Source organism: Alligator mississippiensis, chromosome 1 (genome assembly GCF_030867095.1).
Source record: "Alligator mississippiensis isolate rAllMis1 chromosome 1, rAllMis1, whole genome shotgun sequence".
Lineage (NCBI taxonomy): Eukaryota > Metazoa > Chordata > Crocodylia > Alligatoridae > Alligator > Alligator mississippiensis.
In genome coordinates, this window is record NC_081824.1 from 92705017 (window position 1) to 92724719 (window position 19703).

The 19703-nt window shown below is 42.6% G+C and overlaps 1 protein-coding gene across 3 annotated transcripts in view; it reads left to right on the forward strand.

The window, feature by feature from the left end:
* Positions 1-19703, forward strand: part of CRYBG1 (crystallin beta-gamma domain containing 1) — a 146454-nt gene that overhangs the window by 67433 nt on the left and 59318 nt on the right. The window contains exons 1-2 of one of the 3 annotated variants that reach the window (XM_006276732.4): positions 266-490; positions 14753-16167. In XM_006276732.4, coding sequence (XP_006276794.2) covers positions 488-490; positions 14753-16167 — 1418 coding nt within the window. In that variant the 5' untranslated portion in view covers positions 266-487. Of the gene's footprint in view, positions 1-265; positions 491-13700; positions 13777-14752; positions 16168-19703 lie in introns of those variants that run through there. The other 2 variants (XM_019499887.2, XM_014605838.3) reach the window with 2 other exon arrangements.

Sequence of the window (19703 nt, forward strand, 5' to 3'; positions counted from 1 at the left end):
TAAAATCACCTTCAATGCAGATCATATTAAGTTTATATGAGCTGATTGATCCATATGACTTTTCCCCCTCCTTATTGCACGTCTATATTTTTGGATTGCACATGATAATTAATGCATGCAAGGCATCTGCCAAACTCTGCCTCTGTAGTTTTTGTCTTTTTTTGCGTTACACCTACTAAAGGACTCACCTCTTTAACCCTTTCAAAGCCATGTGTCATTGCCTGTAATTGAATGTTTCACTTTGTCATTTTCTACCTGCCAGATGACAAATCAGTAAGAAAGGTTGAGCTTAGATACTACTTGACTTGGATATTTTATTTCTTAAACTGAACACTCCGAAAATAAAGAACAAGAAGGAGTTAGTGTGTGGGAAGATCACAGGAGAGTAAAGCTTTTTTTTTTTTTGGTTAATGCACACATGACTGCATCTCAGATCTCATAGTCTGTTTATTCCTTTGTAAAAAGCAAAAACAGGATTATCATCGTCATGGTAAGGCAAACAATATCCTTTCTTTTTCCTTCTTTTTAAACCTTTTTGGGTTAATATATGGTTAATTTAATATTTTCAAGTTAATTTAATCACTTGGACCTCTGTTTCATGTGAAGAGTCCGCCTTTAAAAACTGCTGTTGGCAGAAGGGGAATAAGTTTTAGTATGGAGAAATAACTAGCTCTGGGGTAGAGGCAATGAGAACAGGCATGTCTTTTCTGCTATGCCTGCTGTTTTGTTTTGTGCCTTTCGTATATACCTGTGCGAGCAGAAGGATATCCTTTAATTGTTATCCACGTTCAGAACTTTTTACTTCAAAGAAATAATATTTCTCATTCTCAGCCTTGTGAAGTTTAAATATTCCCTGATTTTCTTGATTTCTGCATGATCACTTGATGTTTTGTTTGTTGTAGTCTCTGCCAGGAACCTAGGGAAAATATAGGACTTAGATCCACTTTGGGGGTTATTAAGATTTTTTAGTGATTATTGTTGTTTGTTTTTGTTTTTGAATGGTTTTTGAGAGAGACAAATGAGCTTGTAAACTGGCTGTACGTCTAATTTCAGTTGTGTGGAAGCTTCACTTTCTCAGTGTTGTTTTGCATGTTGTTGTAACAAGGATTATTCTGGCTTCTTTCTTTAAACTAAACATCTGATGATCTGGTAAAATAGTTTATGGGGAAATAAATAAGTTTTGTTGTCTGTTTTTTGTTCCTTGCTTAAAACATACTCTAATACTGGAAATAGAAGCACATAAAATAGTTTGTATAACAAACTGTATATCAGCCAGTGATCCTAAAAATTGATTTACTTTGTACAATACAAAAACTGCTTTCAGGACACAGTTTAAAGAAGGTAGCTCAGAACAGTACCTATTCTGTTAACAAATTCACCAAATACTGTAACTGCATTCCCTGTCTTCAGAGTTCATATACAGGTGATATCTTATAATTTAGTGACTACTGTACTAAATAGTGGTGCCTGTGCACTGCTGGTTGGTGCAGTCTAAAAGTGGGGAACAAAGGGGAAGGAGGAGACCCCACAAAGGATCCTAGTAATATCTGTCTTATGGAGTTTGTCAGTTTGATTATTTTTCTTTCTACATATCTTAAGAGGTGTTGTCAATCTGAAAGTTTGTCTGTTTGAACAAAAAACAGCTACAAGTATCATTAGATTAAGTGCTGTATCTGTCCCCAAATACAGGTGTCCCTATTTTCTTTTTTGTCTTCATAGTAATCTCTTCCTGTCTCCTAAAATAATAATCCTCGTGTTTCCTTGTGAAAAGACCACATGAACAGCAGAGAAATATGACTGTAGTGAATTAAGACTGTGTGAACAGTAGGATCTGAGGGGGTGGCAACTAAACCAGAAATAGAAAAAAAAATTGTGTGTGTAAACTCGAAAATGCAAATTTTTAATTCTTTTTCCTCCCTGCCTCCCAAGCAAATTCCTGACAATTTGTTTTATGCCAACCTAAACCTGTTGTTAAATATGACATGTTTTGTTTTAATTTCAAGCATTTTAAATAAAAGCTTGGAAAATGAAGGAATGTATTTACAGGGGGACACAGGCACCACTCGCAAAACAGGTTTTTCTCCCTTTCATAAGGCAGAGGTCAGGGTGTTCACCAGATAAATGGGAGACTGGCTTTTGAAATCTCCTCTATCCCTGAATTGGAGCTAGGATCTGAGGTTGCATTTTCAACTACAAGATGAGTGCACCAAGCACAAAGGTAGAAGCATTCTGTTTTTCTGGCTTTATGATTATTTATATAAAGTGGAACAGTTTCAATTAGAGACTCTCACCCAGAACGCTACAAACCAATGATGAGGACAGTCTCCAGGATGATGGGAAACCTTACTATGAATCAGGCTAAAAGGGGACTTGACCCTTGCCTTCCACACTACACCAACCATTTTGTGAACTAATGTGTATTTTCCATTTTTCATATTTTCATATTTCCATTTTCATGTATTTGGCCAAAACTATTCACCAAATCATGCCTGTCTGAAACCTGTTTTCAGTAACCAAATGATTCACTGAAAAAATAGCACACAATTCCCTAATGAATCATTGATACTGAATGCACAGAAAAAAACAAATATTAAAAAAAAAACAATTCTAAACTTGGATATCCACACTCTAAATATGTAGATAAAAACAGTTTAATATGAGTTTCTAGTTCTTGTTCCCCATATTTCAATTTCCAATTTAAATTTGTTATGTTTTCTTCTCTCCCCTCCTTTAAGCATCTTCACTTTGTTACCTCTCTGCCCTAAATTTCTTCCTTTTAGCATTCTTTCCTTGGTGTGCTGGTCATTTAGATGTTGCCTTTTATTTATATCATACATTCTTATTTGGGTCTTTAAAACAAATGTATCACTCCTGTGCCACTTTTTCCACATCATCTTTTGAAAGTATGCTTTGTGGACACAGCTCCAGGAAGCAGCATTTAACCCTGGCAAAACTCTGGGCTCTTGGTTGCGCTCAGCTGAAGATGCAGATATGATATCCGAAACAGGCTTGGAATCATTTAAACAACATTTCAACAGCTAGATAGATGTACATCTCCTGCCCTTTGGTCACAGAGCCTCAAAATGGCAGTGCCTACATGCAGTGGCATGCTTTCCAGCCAGGGGGTGCAACAGGGGGCTGCAGCCAACTGCAGCTCTGCTCCCTCCTCAGCCCATAAGGCAGGGGGAGCGAAATAGACTGTCAGTGTGGCTCTGCATCCTCCGTCTTCTAGAGATGTGGCTCTGCTCCCCATTCCCATTAGGAGAGAGGGGAGAAGCGGGGCCAATGTCAGTGGGTGCTCTTTTGTTGCTCTGCTTCTCTTCTCTCAGAGCACTCCCTGGTCAGAACAAGGAAACTGGAGACCCTGTGCTTCAAATGTGTTGTCTTTCTGCACTCTCTCAGTTCCTGTACTGGGTGGAGCAAAGGAAAGCATGAATGCTGCATACCCCTGGAGGCTCGGGGGGTACAGCGACTGCCTGCAGGCAGTGTGTCGGGGGTGTGGCAGCAGGGAGCTCCCTCAGCCAGCCATGGTGCTGTCGGCGGCAGGACCTGGCCGAGTGGGGAGTTCCCACAGGCGGCCACAGCAGTGTCAGCAGTGGAGGATGAGGGGGGTGGTGAGCACCAACCAACGGTCGGCAACTGCCCGCAAATGCTGCCGGCAGTGTTGGTGGTGGCCAGCAGCAGTCGGGGACCACCCACAGACACTGCCAGCAGCATCGGTGGTGGGGCAGGGTGAGCAGTGACCTCCTACAGGCACCGGCGGCAGTGTCAGTGGGTGCATTCTCAGGGGGTGCATGTGCACCTGCATGCACCCCCTTCACATTGCCAATGAAGGGAAGTATTTATAACAGGGGCGGGCAATTATTTCAGGCAGAGAGCCGCTTACTGAATTTTGGTGAGCTGTTGAGGGCTGCATGGGTAGCCCTGCCCCATGACAGGTGCCCTGCCCCCGGTCACCATCTTGTGACTGGAAGTCCTATCCCCTAGCCCCTGACCTTTGCCACCAAAAGTCCCTCCCCTTGCCCCCCAGAAATACTCCTTTCAGCAAGGGGTTTTGCCATCTCAGAACCAGAAAAATACCAAATTATATTAAAAAAATTGAATATCTGCAACATTCATTAATTTGATTTCAAAAAATACTTTTGTCCTGATTTGCATGTGTTTGTGTAGTATTCACAGAGGTGATATTACAGTAGCTTAAAATGAAGTTTCATGCTTCTTTATTGTAGGGTGGGTATAGGTTTGTGGGGGGCTATGGGTGTGTGGGTATGTGGGGTGAGGTAGCATGTGGGTGTGTATGTGGGTGTGGGGGTATGGGGTTTGTGGAGGGTGTGGAGCAGGAGGGTGGCTGGGATGTGTGAAGGTGTGTGGGGGTCTGCATGTATGGCAGTGCGAGGGTGGGTGTGGGTGCATGTGTATGGTGGGATATTCATGTGGGACTCGCCCTACCATCACACACAGAGTCTCTCCCTCACATACACACACACAAAATCATGGACCCACACACACACGCCCACAGATCCCTCTCCTCCTGCTGCGCACACACACACACACACACACACACACACACACACAAACAGAGTCTCTCTTACACACTCTCTCTCTCTCTCCCCCTACCCCCCTCCCTCATTGCAGGGACACACACACACACACACACACACACACACACCCCCACATACTCCTGCTTCTGGCCCAGGGTACTGGTGCAGCCTGGGGTCCACGTGGTGCTGGAGCAGGAGCAACATGCAGGGAAGCAGTGAAAGCCAGGGCAAGAAAAGACTTCCAGTTGAGGTGGGGCAGGGCCAGGCCGACCCTGCTGGTGGGTCCTAATGCCCCTGGCTCCTGTCATCTTTGACAGGTAGCCAGGAGCAGATAAATATACATTTTCTAAATTTTTTAGGGGCCCCACAGGCCTGATAGAATGGCCTTGTGGGCCAGATCTGGCCTGCAGGCCATATTTTGCCCACCCCTGATTTATAGCATCATAGGAAGGTAGGGCTGGAAGGGACCTCATGAGATCATTTAGTCCAGCCACCTGCTCACAGGATCATCCCTCACTAAACCATCCTGGTCAATTGTCTGTCTAACCTGCTCTTAAAATTTTCCAGGGATGGAGATTCCACAGCCTCTTTAGGTAGCCTTTTCCAATGCTTGACCTCTTAGCCTAAGTTCTTCCAATCTGCAACCTAAATTTCCTTTGCTATAGTTTGAGGCCACTGCCCCTAGTCCTGTCCCCTACAGCCACAGAAAAAAGCCTATCTTTCATCAAAAGTCATGTTTTCCAGCCCTCTAAGCGTTTTTTGTCAGTCTCCACTGGACTCATTCCAGTCTGTCCACATCTTTATTGGAATGGAAGATCCAACACTGGACACAGTACTCCAAGTGGTCTCACCAATGCCAAATACAATACAGGAATCACTCGTGTTACTATAACTCAGTATGCTGTTGACTTATTTTGCAACAGGAGCACGCTCATATTCAGCATACAACCCACTGTAACCCACAAGCCCTTCTCTGTGGTACTGCAGCCTAGCCAGTCATTCCCCAGTCTGTATTTTTGCATACAGTTATCATGTCCTTGTGCAGAGCTAAGCACGTGTCCTTGTTAAATTTCAGTTCATTCAAAGACAGTGTAGCTAACACTACTTCCATGGTTGCTAGAACTCCTTTCTGATGCATCCTGTTTTACATATTTTTAGTATTATGACCTTGTAATTTAAAGAAACTCAGACTCCTTAACACCCTCACCTAAACATTAGCTAACATCCGCTAAAAATACCCATTTTTTGCTTAGTGTAGGTGTTCCCTAAGAAGTGTTTTCAGTCATGTTAAAATAGCTCAGCTGAACTAACATAGTGCTCTTTGCCCCTAAAGGCATGTTCTTAAGGCCTTAATTCAACAAAGCATTTTAGTATGTGTTTATGTCTCAATGAAGTCCAGTAAAACATTTACTTGCTTTGCTGAGCTGAGATCTTGGGTGTACTGATTTTATATTGCTAACAGGAGTCAAAATCCAGTAAAAAAATATTTTTTGTCACCAGCACCAATATAATTACATTTAAATTCAGATCCACTGAATAAGATAGCATATTGATATAGTTTTCAGAGTAGAAAATTATTTTAAAGATGCTTGTGATACATTGTGGGGTATGGGGGGAAACCCTACTTATACAGAGAGGCAAGGATTTTGGGAGGACCAACTGCATGACTGGGATAAAGTTACAAGGGTATAGGTTGTAGCTGTGTTGGTCTAAGGACATAGGCAGACAAGGTTCTTTGGGTGAATCTGATATCTTTTACTAGACCAACTTCAACAGTTGGAAAACAATTATTAAGCAAGCTTTCAGGTTCAAAAACCCTTCATCAGGCTAAGGAAGTTCCTGCAGTTGGTGTGTGCTCTTCCTGGATGGAATGAAAAGTAAAGAAGCCAGAGGCTGGGCTGGTATGCATACAAGACAGGTAGTCAGTGAACATGTAGATTTAGGAGTCAATGGGTGAGAGACAGGTTGGGGGGTAAGAGGGATGTGGAGAGAGAGAAGGGGGATGAATAGTGAAGAGCTACCTGGGGAGTCAGATGTCTGGCAGGTTAGAACATGTCATAAATCCGATGTCTATATTTAGTCTGTGATTTTTAGTATCCAGGAGGTTGATAAAGTGGAGTTCATATGCTTATCTCTGGGAAGTGTTGCGTAAGTTTCCTTTGAGGATCAGGACTGAGAGATTGGAGAGAGAGTGGTTTTCTTGTGAGAAATGTGCCCCCACAGGTAACTGGGTATTCCTGTCTTTGATAGATTTCCGTTGTGTATTCATTCTGGTGTGCAATTGTTGTTTGGTCTCTCCTACGTATTTTCCATCAGGGCATTTGGTGCACTGGATGAGATATATTACATTTCTGGAGGTGCAGCTCTAAGATCCAGGAATGCTGATGGCTCTGTTGTGGGGTGTAGTAATCATGGGGGTGGTGGAGATGTGTTGGCAGGTTTTGCATTTCTTGTCATGGCATGGTCTGGATCCTTTTGGTGTGTTCTGGGCTGGAGGAAGTTTGCTTCTGGTGATGAGGTTAGCGAGGTTCGGTGCTTGTTTGAAGGCTAGGATCTGGTGTGGTTATGGTGATTGCTGGTTCTGTGTAGATATGTATGTTGGTCTGTGGGTTTCTTGTATAACATGGTCTGTATTTTATCATTCTGGATACTGATCATCGTGTCTAAAAAGGAGATGTTGGTGCTGGAGTATTCAAGAGACAGTTGGATGGATGGATGGATGGATGGATGGATGGATGGATGGATGGATGGATGGTGATCGTTGAATTTCTGATGGAACTCAATCAGAGATTGTAGGTTTTCAGTTCAAATGATGAAGATGTCATTGATATATCTTAAGTATAACAAGGGTTTGATGGTGCAGTTCTTGAGGAAGTCTTCTTCCAGGTGGCTCATAAAAGGTTGGTATACTGTGGGGCCATTTTGGTGCCCATAGCTGTTCCCATCGTCTGGAGGAAGTGTTGGTTATTAAAAGTTAAATTGTTGTGTGTGAGGATGAAGTGTACAAGGTCAGTAATATCTTTGGCTCTGTATTCTGAGTTATATATATAGTATTCTGTATTCTGGGATAAGGTTAGACAGTTGTCTAACTTGTCAATTACAGTTGGCTAACTTTGTCCCAACCATGCAGTTGATCCAATAAAATAAATTTTTGCCTCTTGCTTAAATCCTAAACCATCACAACTACAACATCACTCTAACAGTACTATTACACAGCAGAGTCCTCAGTCCAGCTTCATATTAATCCTAAACATGCATGAAGTTTTCTGTGTAGCTAAGTATGTCTTGATCCAGGTTTTCTAAAGTGACTAGTTATCTTGGGTGCCTTAATTTTTGGGATCCTTAGTTGAGATATCTTAAGCCTGATTTTTGTAAGAGTAGAGGTAATAATCAACCCCTTCTAAAGTGTTCCTTAATTAGGCTTCCAAACAATACATAGTTCTGAAAATATTGGCCTTTTATGTCAACTTGCATTTGCACTGCTGCCCCATGGTATATCTGAGTTAAAATACAAACTCTTGAGGGCAAGGATTTGGCCTTTTATCCATTTGCATGAGCTGTGTATAATTTTGACGCTATATAAAAACTTTACTTGAGAACACTTTTCATAAGGCACGTATTTCAGATTCAAGCAACAGTTCTTTCCGCTGCATATATCTACGTGGATAAATAGAGTAAACTAATTCAATCTTCAGGAAGAGAATTAAACAAGGTATTAAAAAACTGTGTGAAATTTGTGTAGGAACCAATACAGGAGAATTGCCTATAGGAAAACAAGTTTCCTTGGGGAACAGTATATTTGAAATAACTGAAGATTTGTATGTGAAATCTTGCAAACCCTACTCTGGACAGTGAGCTTTAATCTGCACTGTTTGAAAATGTAACCTTGCAGGGCTTTTCAATATTTAGGAATTCTTTATTCCTGCAAATACCTTATGGAGATTCTGATTATACTCCATCAGAAGTCCCAACTGAGTTAATTTCCCACTTTTTAAGATTTACTTTTCTTTAGTATGAATAGTATACATTGTCTCTTCTCCAACCTTAGAACTATAATTATTTTCTGGAGAATTGAAAGTAAAACTGTTTCTTTGTTCTTTGTGAGCCTGAGAGTTGAGTATCTTGTATTGTACTTCCCTTTAGGTAATAAGTGGTTTATCAGCCCTTCACTTCTTCCATATCATCTTAAATCATTAGAAATTGTTGCAGAGACTGTATCTGAAGAAATGAATTTGTAATTAACCTACCTTATGCATGACTGTTGTATCCAGTAGTTTTATTTACAGTTGGTGACAGCTCAGGTACTTAATGTCATTGTGACATTGGAAACATCCACTAATAACCACCATCTCTTTCTATTTAATCTGTACATTTCACTTCCGCTGAAGTCAGTCAGTGGAATGAGGAAGATGATAAACAGCATGGTTCTTCCTGGCAGCTTAACCTTGTGTAAACAGTTGGAACCATGATTGGAAAAATCTTTAACAAAGGACCATAGACTCAGGTGACTATAAGGGCATAGGTAAAGCTTATTTAGTGGTGCACTTGCTTACAAGTCTTATGGATGACTCATTAAATTTAAAAAAATTAAAGACCAGTTTAAGCATGAAATCGCAGAACAAGAAATTATACACAAACTGGACTGTGTTAAATCTGGTTTAAACAGGCATTATGGATTCTTATCCCATTGCTTGGATTAGCTTTTATGACCCCTTTAGGTTCCTATGGGTTTTTTGCTTGCAAGCCTCTCACAGCACTTCCCTCCCCCCAATCAATTCCCTCCCTACCATGTTCTCACCTATTCTAATTACTTCCTCCACTTCATACTCTGCTCTATCCTGTCCTTTCACAACATCTGATGAAGTGAATTTGGGTTTACGAAAGCTTGTGCTCTCTCTATATATGTATCTTATTTAGTTAGCTTAAAATGGTGCATATCTACCCTGACTTCTGACTGACTGCAAACTAACATGACCACCCAAACTATCTTTCTCATGTATAATGAAGGCAGGTGCAGCAAAGTTCTCTACAAATTGATTAATTTCTGTGTACTGGGGTTTAAATAAATGCAGTTTTCCTTTGGGCTTTTGGCCTTTATATTCAAGCAAACATTACCATTGCCTTTTTTTTTGTTTTTAAAGAATAGTCAATTAGATTAAAGAGTGAGACCTGCACGTTTGCACCAAGGATACGCTTATATGCTAGGGCACATGCACAAAAAGTGTCTAGGACTGGAACCAGAGTTACACTAGAGTTAGAATCATAGCAAATTAGAGTTGGAAGGGACTTCTGGAGGTCATCTAGTCCAGCCCTCTGCTCAAAGCAGGACCATTTCCAACTATACCATCCTACCCAAGGCTTTGTATAACCGGGTCTTAAAAACCTCCAAGGATGGAGATTCCACCACCTTTCTGGGTAACCTGTTCCAGTGCTTTACTACCCTCCTCATGAGAAAGTTCTTCCTAATATCTAACCTAAACTTCCCCTGCTGCAATTTGAGACCATTGCTCCTTGTTCTGTCATCTGCCATCACAGAGAACAGTCTAGCTCCATCATCTTTGGAATCACCCTTCAGGTAGTTGAAAGCTGCTATTAAATCCCTCCTCGGTCTTGTCTTCTCCAGGCTAAATAAGCCTGGTTCCCTAAACCTCTCCTCAGAAGTCATGTGCTCCAGCCCCCTAACCATTTTTATTGGCCTCCACTGGACTCTCCAATTTGTCTACATCTTTTCTGTAGTGGGGGGCCCAAAACTGGACACAGTACTCCAGGTGTGGCCTCACCAGTGCTGAATAGAGGGAAAGAATCACTTCCCTCAGTCTGTTGGCAATGCTCCTACTAATGCAAAAAATCCTACTAAAACAAAAAAAATCCTTTATGAGTTGTCTCATATAAGATTTTTTGTTTGTTTTACATCTATTTTGGTCACATTAGATGACTATGTTTAGATGACTCCCTAGTTTTTAGACTATGTTTAGATGACTCCCTAGTTTTTAGTTTTACATAAATGATCTGAAAGCACTGCTTTGCTCTAAATTTTATTAATTTCTCCTTTAATGAACCTTGATTTTTTCTTTCCTCCAAGATCAAAAATCTCTCAAAGGGAAAAAAAATCACAGATATGTCATTATACAGAATTGTATTCACCTCTGCACATTTATCTCTCTCTCTCTCTCTCTCTTTCTTTCTTTCGCTTTGACGTGGAGCTTTTGATAGTTAGCTTTGTGTTTCTTCATTACCCACAGCTTTATGCCTACAAGTAAGTAACATACCTTTATAAAAGTTTGTCTTAGCACACAGTCTTGGAAATATATTTTTGATTCATAGAACCAGAGTGTTGAGACTAAGGGCTTGGTTCACACACAGTATTGTAGTGCCTAATTTTTGGTGCCTCATCACTGTGTAAAACAGGCTATTGGACTAGATGGTCTAACCGAGGAGTCATTCAAGCTTCAGTGGAGGTCTGAAATTACCCAGCTCAGTCCCAGGTGGGCCAGCCCTTTGGCCTGACTGCTGTTACTTCTTCATGTCACCTGGCCATCGCACGGTTTAAACTCTCTTGCCACAGACAAGCTGCAAAAGCCCTGGCTTTGTAGGCTAGTTCTAGCCCACAGGCTGTAGGTTGCTGACTCCTGGTCTAGCCCAGTAAATAGCAGTTCTTATGCCTTTTGCTCTCAAGTGGGATTTACAACCCTGAGCAAGATGCCTAGGCTACCCTATACAATTCCCAGGGAGAATAAAGCGTCAAAGAGTGGAATTTGCAGGGGCTGGCATGTTGAACAGGTAGCTGTCTATACTACCAGGTATAAAATGCCAAAAAGAGAGGTGTGGGGGAAGCCCAGCATCTCTGGGGGAATTTGGTATCTGTCAGTCTCAGATGAGTGTCTGTCTGCTTGGAATTCGCAGTCCTGAACCCCCTCCTGGACTTAGGCACCTAAGCCCTTCCTTTCAGAAAGTGGGAGGGTTTTGGTCCTATTTAAAAGCAAGGTGAGAATATGTGCCTTTTTGATGCAGCAGTCCAGTGGGTCAGACACTCACCTACTTTCAGTTGCCTCCTCTGTCTGATGAGGGGATTTGGACTCATCTCTCCCACCTTCCCTCTCCTGTGAGAGCTCTTTCTCCCTCTCAAATAAGTCTCTTTCAGCTGAAGATGTTAACTTTGTATAACTAATCAGATATTCATTGGATTCCTTAAGTGAATGCCTGACAAGGAGGTTATAGAGTCATTCTCATACTCTCAGTATTTGAGCATTTCAGACAATGCAAAACCACTTCAGCAGAAGAAACTGGAGTTCAAAAATATTCTATAATATAATGGTTTGAACAGTCACCTTGAAGGTGGAAGATATAGATTCGCATTTCTCAGAGAAAAGATAGTAACTTTCTAACGACTGGACTAATGGGGTAGCACTGTTGCTATGTGTAGCCAGAGGGCTACCAGCACTTAAAATGTGAGCCTCCCCATGTTTGACCAGTCAGACATGGCGCAAAGTGTTTGTATTGTAGCAAAGTTACAACTTTTTGCTGGAGGAGTATCTCCAGATTGCATTAAGTAGCACAAGCTCAATTACTGTCTGACCACTCCACATACATAATATGAACAAATTCATGGTCCTCCCGGCACCAGCGGGATCCAAAGGCAGGAGTGGATCCAGCAGCAGGAATGGCACCCTCTCCTGGGCTTGGGTCTGCATGTCTCCCTTTGCTCACCACCAGTGGCACAGATCCAGCTCACTCAAACATGCCGGGGGCAGGTGCTCCCATGTTGGTAAGAGCTGGGCTGATAGCAAGGAGGGCGTTTAGGTTGTATGTCTACATGGGCAGATGTACGAGCTGCAGCACCCAGCATCTGGGGCAGGGAGGATGGAGCTGGCTCCAGCCCTGTCCCAAGTGGGCTGTGAGGGCAGTAAGCATTACTGTGTGACTGCTAGGAACTCATTTTATATTTAATATGGTACAGTGATGCCTACTGTGTCTCAGATAAAACACATGCCATGTGTCCCCTGCAGCAAGGCCCTTTGCTGGGTCACATCCCACAAAGGGATAGGTGGGGAACACCCATGAAGGTGCTTGGCGCTTCATTTCTGAGACCCTCAGCACAACCAGGACTCAGGCAGGTGCCAAAGGAGGTGGCAGCATTGTGGGGTTCTGTGGTGGCTTCATGGGTGCTACGTGTTGCACTCCCCTGCCTGACAGGACACCGGGGCAGCCCAGCCCCAGGCTACTCATCAGCTCAGCCCTTTGCTTCCCGCAGTGCCCTGCCAGCCCCTGAGAGTGCTTGAGGCTGGGCATGGGCCAGGAGGTTCCTGCCTTTTGGAGCCATCCTGTTTTATCATGCTGTCCCTCCTTATTTCTTAATAGTCTATCATTCATGGACATTTCTACTCTACCACCTCTGCCTTTATTCCTGTCTTTACTGTACCACTAGTGGGATAGTCTCTGAAGAGAGAGTAGGAATTCCCATAGCTTGGCACATGTTCAGTCAGGCTAGTCATACTGCTGATGTGAACAGAGGAGCGCTGAGCAGGGATAACTGTTGTAACAGGTCTGCACTTGGCACTGGTGAAACTCCTCCCAGAATATCCCGCCTGGTTCTGGCACCCCTACTTAAAGAAGGAGATTAAAGGAAACAGAGAGGACTCTCAGAAGACCCACAGTGGGTGTTTCTACATGTTCATGAATGCGCTTTTGCTACTGCGCATTCAATTTACTACCTCTAACTTAATGTGCACAGGCTGCCCTAAGGCACAGCAGTGAAAGTGCACACTTTTTGAGTGACACAACGCGCAGCTGCCTCATTTCACTGCGCATTCGCACGGTCTTTGCCGCGTGGCTCGATTGTGCCACAAAATAGGCTACTGTGCATTAAAGCGCACCTGTGGACGTGCCCAGCGTGCAGGTGAGTGGAAGGAGAGAGCCAGGTAGCCTGAGGTGTGTCATTCCTCAGGCGTTACGATTTTAGGATCCTGGTGCCTGCGCGGGGAACAGAAACTTAGATGGCACGACTGCAGCCCCAGCGGAGCCGGCCCGGCCATCATGACCTAGGCGAGCGGCACCGAGTCACTGGCGGGCGGGGCGGGGCGGGGCGGGGCGGGGCGCGCCCTGCACCCCGGCGCCGGCTGACCGCGGCTTCCCGCCGCCTCCTACCTGGGCGGGGCGGGCCTCTGCACAGCAGGTAGCGGCGCGGCGCCTTCCCGGCGCGGCGCGGCGCGGCGCGGCTCTGGTCTGCAGGCGGGCGGTGAGTGCGGGCCGAGGGAGCGGGTCGTAGCGGGGAGGGAGGCCCGGGAGCCGCGAGCACGCGTGGCGGAGCGGAGCGGAGCGGGCTGCTGCAGCAGGGCTGGGACGGGACGGGACGTGTGCGTGCCCGCCCGCCCGCTTGCAGGATAATATGTATTATCATACAAACGTGCCCATTTGCACGCGCGTGTGTTCTTTCAGAGCTGTGATTAAAGTTAAGCCCCTGCACCAGTTTGCAGGTTTGGGTGTTTGGCTGCGGCCCAGGCTGGGCACTTCAGCTGGGGTGTGCCAGGGCTCCTGCTGGGACCAAAGCAAGAGGAGAAGGTGTCGCCCCTCCACTCAAGGTCAGACTGATGGCCAAATGTGAGGTCAGGAAGGGATTTTGCCCTATGGTCAGATTGGTAGGGACTGCGGGGGTTTTTGCCTTCCTCCATAGCAGGGCCATGGCCCCTCCACCCAGGACTTGTGAGTATGTATTAACAACAATTCATAGACACCGGAAGTCGGTTTCCGTGGTTCCTTTGCTTTCCCTGTGGCAGGTTAGGGTGTTAGGTCTGTGTTGTCTCAGGGTTAAGGGTAGTCTTAGAATTTATATAAGATGGTTTGGATAGGGACACTGGCAACGTGTAAGGGGTGTGTGCAGGTGCACATGCACCCTTTGAGATTGGCTGTGCCCCCCCCAGAGAAGCGCTGGCAGCACTTCCAGGTTTGCCAGCAGCACTCCCAGTTTTGCAGTCGACTGCTGGGGGACCCCCTCTCCCCACCCCAGTTGGCAATCGGCCGCTGGTGCCCCCCCAGTATTAGGAGATACACCCCACATACAGGAATAGGCTATTCCATTTTTAAAAGAGCTATTGAGTAAATAATTTAGTTTGCCTTTGCTACTGCTTAGCATGTACAAGTGTTTGTTAATAAATATTTACGATGAAAGACTTTTTACATTATTGAGCTATTTTTTTTCTGATTTTTTTATTTAGTCCAAAACACAGCCTCCAGAATCTACTAAAGAAGAGAACAAAAAGAAGCCAGTTTTGGGAAAGCTTGGAAATTTGTTTAGTCCAGGGAGAAGGAAACATGCCAAATATCCAATAGAATCTTCAAGTCCACCTGTGGAAAGTAAGAGATCAGTTTCTCCCCATAAAGAGACGGCCACAGAGAAATCGATAGGCATAGCAGACACAGAGGAAAGATCTGAAACTCTGCAAGTGCAGGGAGCTGCACAAAGTTGGGATGCTGCAGATTGTAGTAGCAAAGGAGCCTCTTCTGACGAGTGGTCACCTGGTTGGAACAGCAGTAATGAAACCATAAAAAACACATTTTTTGCAAGTGACTTTACTTTGGAGGGATTAGAACTAGGAACAGATCTCATTAATTCAACAACACCAGATTTTCTGAAGAGCTTGAATAGTGTATCTTGTGAAGACTTAGAAAACAGCATATTAAACCACAAGCAATTAGTGAATGTGCAAGTTTCTGCAGAACCTGAGTATGCAGAATCAAAGGAATTCCCACGCAGTTTGGAATCCAAAGCAAGTGGGCACACACAATCTACTAGAGTTTTAAAATTTGATATCTATCTTAGAAAAACAGAAGAAACACTTTCTAATGAATCTGTGGCTTCTATAACAGGAGAAACGTGTGGGAATATAGACACAATGGATAAAAAACCTGCAAATAGAAGATCTGGAAAAAGAAGGAAATCTCAGTCTTCTAGTGACACTCCAAATGGTGAAAGAAACCAGACTGACAACTCTTCAAAAGACGATTCAGTTTTTGTTGATGATGCTTCCTCTGATGCAGGAAAGATAAACTCAGAGAGAAAAATGAAGTCTCCTCCTCAGACTCCTGAACGGAATTCTTTTTCCAGTAATCAGGACTTAAAAGTCGGTTCTAGTCACAAGGGGTTTCCTAAAGCTGAAACTGATAAAAGCAAACAGCAGGCTTCCACTTCAGCCCCGTTCAGAAGAAGATCGCTTAAAAAGAATCAATCTGATATAGTCCCTGTTTCACCCACGGGCTCAAAGGGTCAGGTAAAAGATTCTGTGCCAAAAAGGCAATCTATAACAGCAACAGAAAGTAACTCAACAACGAAAAATGCTTCAGTGGAAAAGGGAACTGTATCTGCATCCTCAGGTGAAAATAACATGGTTTCTAAGGTTGTCGCAGTTGATAACATGGAAAACTCCACTTCATCGCTTGTTGAAGGTAGAACTGAATCTAAGACAGTAAAACAGATAAACAGTTTTGATGGAAGAGCTCCCCTGCGTACTGAAAGGATTGAAAATGGAGAGCTAGGTAAAACATCCGAAAAATTAACATGTTCCGATTCAGACAGCTCAAATCGGAGAACTGTGGATGGTTCCAGAACGACAGTTACAACAAAAATTAGTCTGTAAGTAATTTTTATACTTATATGTAATATAGCAAGATCAGTGTCACTTTGTTGGGGTTATCTGACCCCAGCAGTCTTTCCTGCCCAGAGCAGGGGGGCTAGACCCAATGATCTCACAAGGTCCCTAAACTGTGAATCTGTAAAATCCTTTGATAAGCTTACAGCATATTTATTTATTTATTTATGAAGAATTAAATCCATATTGGATAGTTATGGCCATGGTGGTCCAAGAAATGTATGGGAGGCAAGGAGGAATTTTTTTTAATGATCTCTTTTATTAGATATAATGTATAGTTGGACCAGCTTTTGGGCAAGAAGGGCACTGAATGCCTGAAAGCTTGTCCAATATCTCTCCCATCTTTCCAGTCAGTCCAATAAAAATATTAAGAAACACCTCTTGCCTCTCATGTATATCCATATAAAGTGTTCTTGGTTAATAATAACATTATGAACTTGAATTTCTGATATAATGACCTCGTAATTGATACATGCCAGTATTACTTAAAGGTTACTATAACTAAAAATATTACCAAAATCTCTCTCTCTCGGTTTTCCTTGTGCTCTGACAGGGCGTTGCGTATTTCACTCTTCCCCTGTATAGTCAGTCAGTCTCTCTTTTGTTTACAAGACGCTGACAACCATCAGCAAAAGAAGACTCTTTAAAAGTTGCCTGTTTTAGGAAGTAGAATTAAAAAAAAGATCAGTTTTGCAAAAAAGTTAAATATCCTGTGTCACTTCATATGACAATAAGTCATGTTGTAGAAAGCCCTATCTTTAGTTACCCTAAGATGAATGCTCAATTTGAATTCAGAAGGTTGAAAAGCAGAATGCTTGGCACTGTTGAGTTTGCCCCGACACTTAAAAGCAGGTTAATATGACACCTGTCACTAGCTGAAACTTGGTGGTAATTTTACAGATAAGGGGTTCTGCTGGTGATGAATGTAACTCCATTGCATTTAGTGTAGCTAACCCAATTCCTAGCATCTGAAGATGTGGCTGGAGATTTTCTAATGTAAAAATATTTTAGTGAGAACTATATTCAGGTTATTATTTTAAGCAGCAAATGTGGTTTGTGTTTTGTTTGGGTTGTTTTGTTATTGTTTCAGGATAGCACAACATTTTATTTGAATTTGTATAGCTGATCCTAGTAGAGATCAGCTGCTCCTGCCAATAGTGTGCATGAGTAACAGCAGCATTACTATGCACATGTCTTAATACTACAACGGTCAGGGCCTGAGCCTGAAAATGTCCTTCACATAGAAAAACAAATCATCTTTTTTTTTTTAATTGTATGAAGAAGCATAGATACTTTTGCTGCATTTCTTATGACCCTTTTGAAGATTAACAGTAAAATCACTGCCATTGTTTATTTTCTGTACCTGAATGATAGATAAAATAAGTGACATCCATTACATTTAGTTCTGCATTGTGTCACTTATTTGAATTGATCATATCTCTCATTATGCATGATATTCAAATTAGGGAGGTGAAAATAACAGTTTATCTGTTAGTTTAGTTTATCAGTTTTGCCACATCTATTTTTTCCAGCCCTGGAGAAATAACCAAGAAATACCAAACAATTAGTACTGTATTTTACATGTAGCAGTGCCTTGTGTTAAAGGAGTATTAAGATTAGAAATTATAGTTTAAGGTGAGCACCTGTTTCTTGTGATGTTTTATCAAAACTGAGAGAACTAAAAATTAAATACTTAACAGTTAAATTTAGTTTTTTACAAATTGTATAGCTGTTTGTCTTCTTTTGCATTTCACTCAGCTAACTGTACTAATCTCTCTTATATACTAGCCTGATTTACAGTATTTGCCTAGGAAACTTTGCAGAGAATATTTTCATTTTATAGAAAATTGTTTTTATTGTAAATTTAAAAACAATCTGGCACCATTATATTATTCTTGGCCAGTCGACTACAGAATCCAAATCTGATGTGTTTGCTTTCAACTGAAGCAAATCCTGACAAGAACACCTAGCTATAAGGCATGAACATTTAAAAAAAATCAAGTATCTTATATTTTTTCATAAATACTTATTTTCACATCTTAGCAATTTTTATCTTCAGGAACATCAGAAATTTCAACAATAATGCTCTTTGCCTTTTTTCTATTGTGTCATGTTGAGGTGCAGGTACCATGCTGATACGGTCATAAACATACAGGTTGTTTTACTGTGATGCACATTAAAACTGTTTGAGTTTGTTTAATTTAAATTGTGCCTGAGGTGACAAGCCATTTGCCAAATCCTGTCACTTTCTATATTAAAAGCACTGATGAAAATGATTGAAGAAGATCTGCTATTTTGTTCCGCAGGCACTCATCCTGTACCTGCCTCCTAGCAACTAATTAAGGCTGATTGCATTGCTTTTGAAAAGACTCTATTACAGTTAATCAAAAAACAACTTGCACTTTGGTCCTCTCCACCTCTACTCACACCCAGTCTGTGCTGTAGTCTCAGAAGACTACTGCACATTACCAAGTTTTGCTAGCAGAATTTATGTTCTCCTGGCAGAGTTCTGAGAGCTTCCACTCTGACCTCCCCTCCCCCCCCCCTTGTTCTGCCAAATAGATTAAGGCTTTTGCTGTCAGTTGACAGCTGACACACAAATCTGCTGGCCAATTTGCTGGTTGCCAAATAAGCCTGTCCTATGTTGCTTGGACCATACCTGGGATAATTGCTGCTAGTTTGCTGTACACTAAATTATTTCATACCATTGTCTTTCAGTAAGAAGCAAGTGCTCTTTCTAAGAGAAGTGAGTTATGTTTAGTAATACCTTTAATTGGACCAACTCTATAAAAAAAGGTAAATATAAAGGAAATAAGGAGTTAAAAGTAATTGTTCTACCTGATATTTAGCTTAGGGTCCATCTGTTTTGTCTGACCTCTCTCCCAACTTTATATTTGGTTCAGTGAAAGATTTTATGACACAAACCTTGCTTCTAGCATATTGTATGGACCATGGTGGATACAACAGCACTGTGGCACTGCAATCTAATAACATGTAGTCATTCAGCAAAATTGAATGTTTAACCAGTTCCCAGCAGTAGAGTTGGAGTGTTGTTGTCAGTGGTGTAATTGAGGGGAGCAGCAGCCCAAGTCACAGCTGTTGGGGATGAAAAGAAAAGGTACAAAGACAGCCACTGTCACAGCAGACAGCTGGCCACACCGCTGGCAGCACAGGATTCAGTGCTGCCTTGTGCACTGAAGCTGCAAGGTGCAGGCCTACCCTTTTATGCCTTTGTTGTAGCCATGATGGTCCAGGAAATATATGGGAAACAAGGGTTGTTTTGGTGAGAATTTTAAATTGGACCAAGTGACAGAGATGTAGTGAGCTCATTCAATGCCTGGGGTAGGGGAGAGGGGTTGGCAACCACTGTAGACAGTGATTGGGGTTTGGGGGGGGGGAAGGTAAGAGAAGTCTGGTCTGCCCCAGATCTCGCACACTGAAGGCTGCCACCGTAGCATTGGCTCTGGTGGTTGCATCCCTGTGGCCTGGGCTCCATCAGAGCTGACCCTCCTGCCCTGGT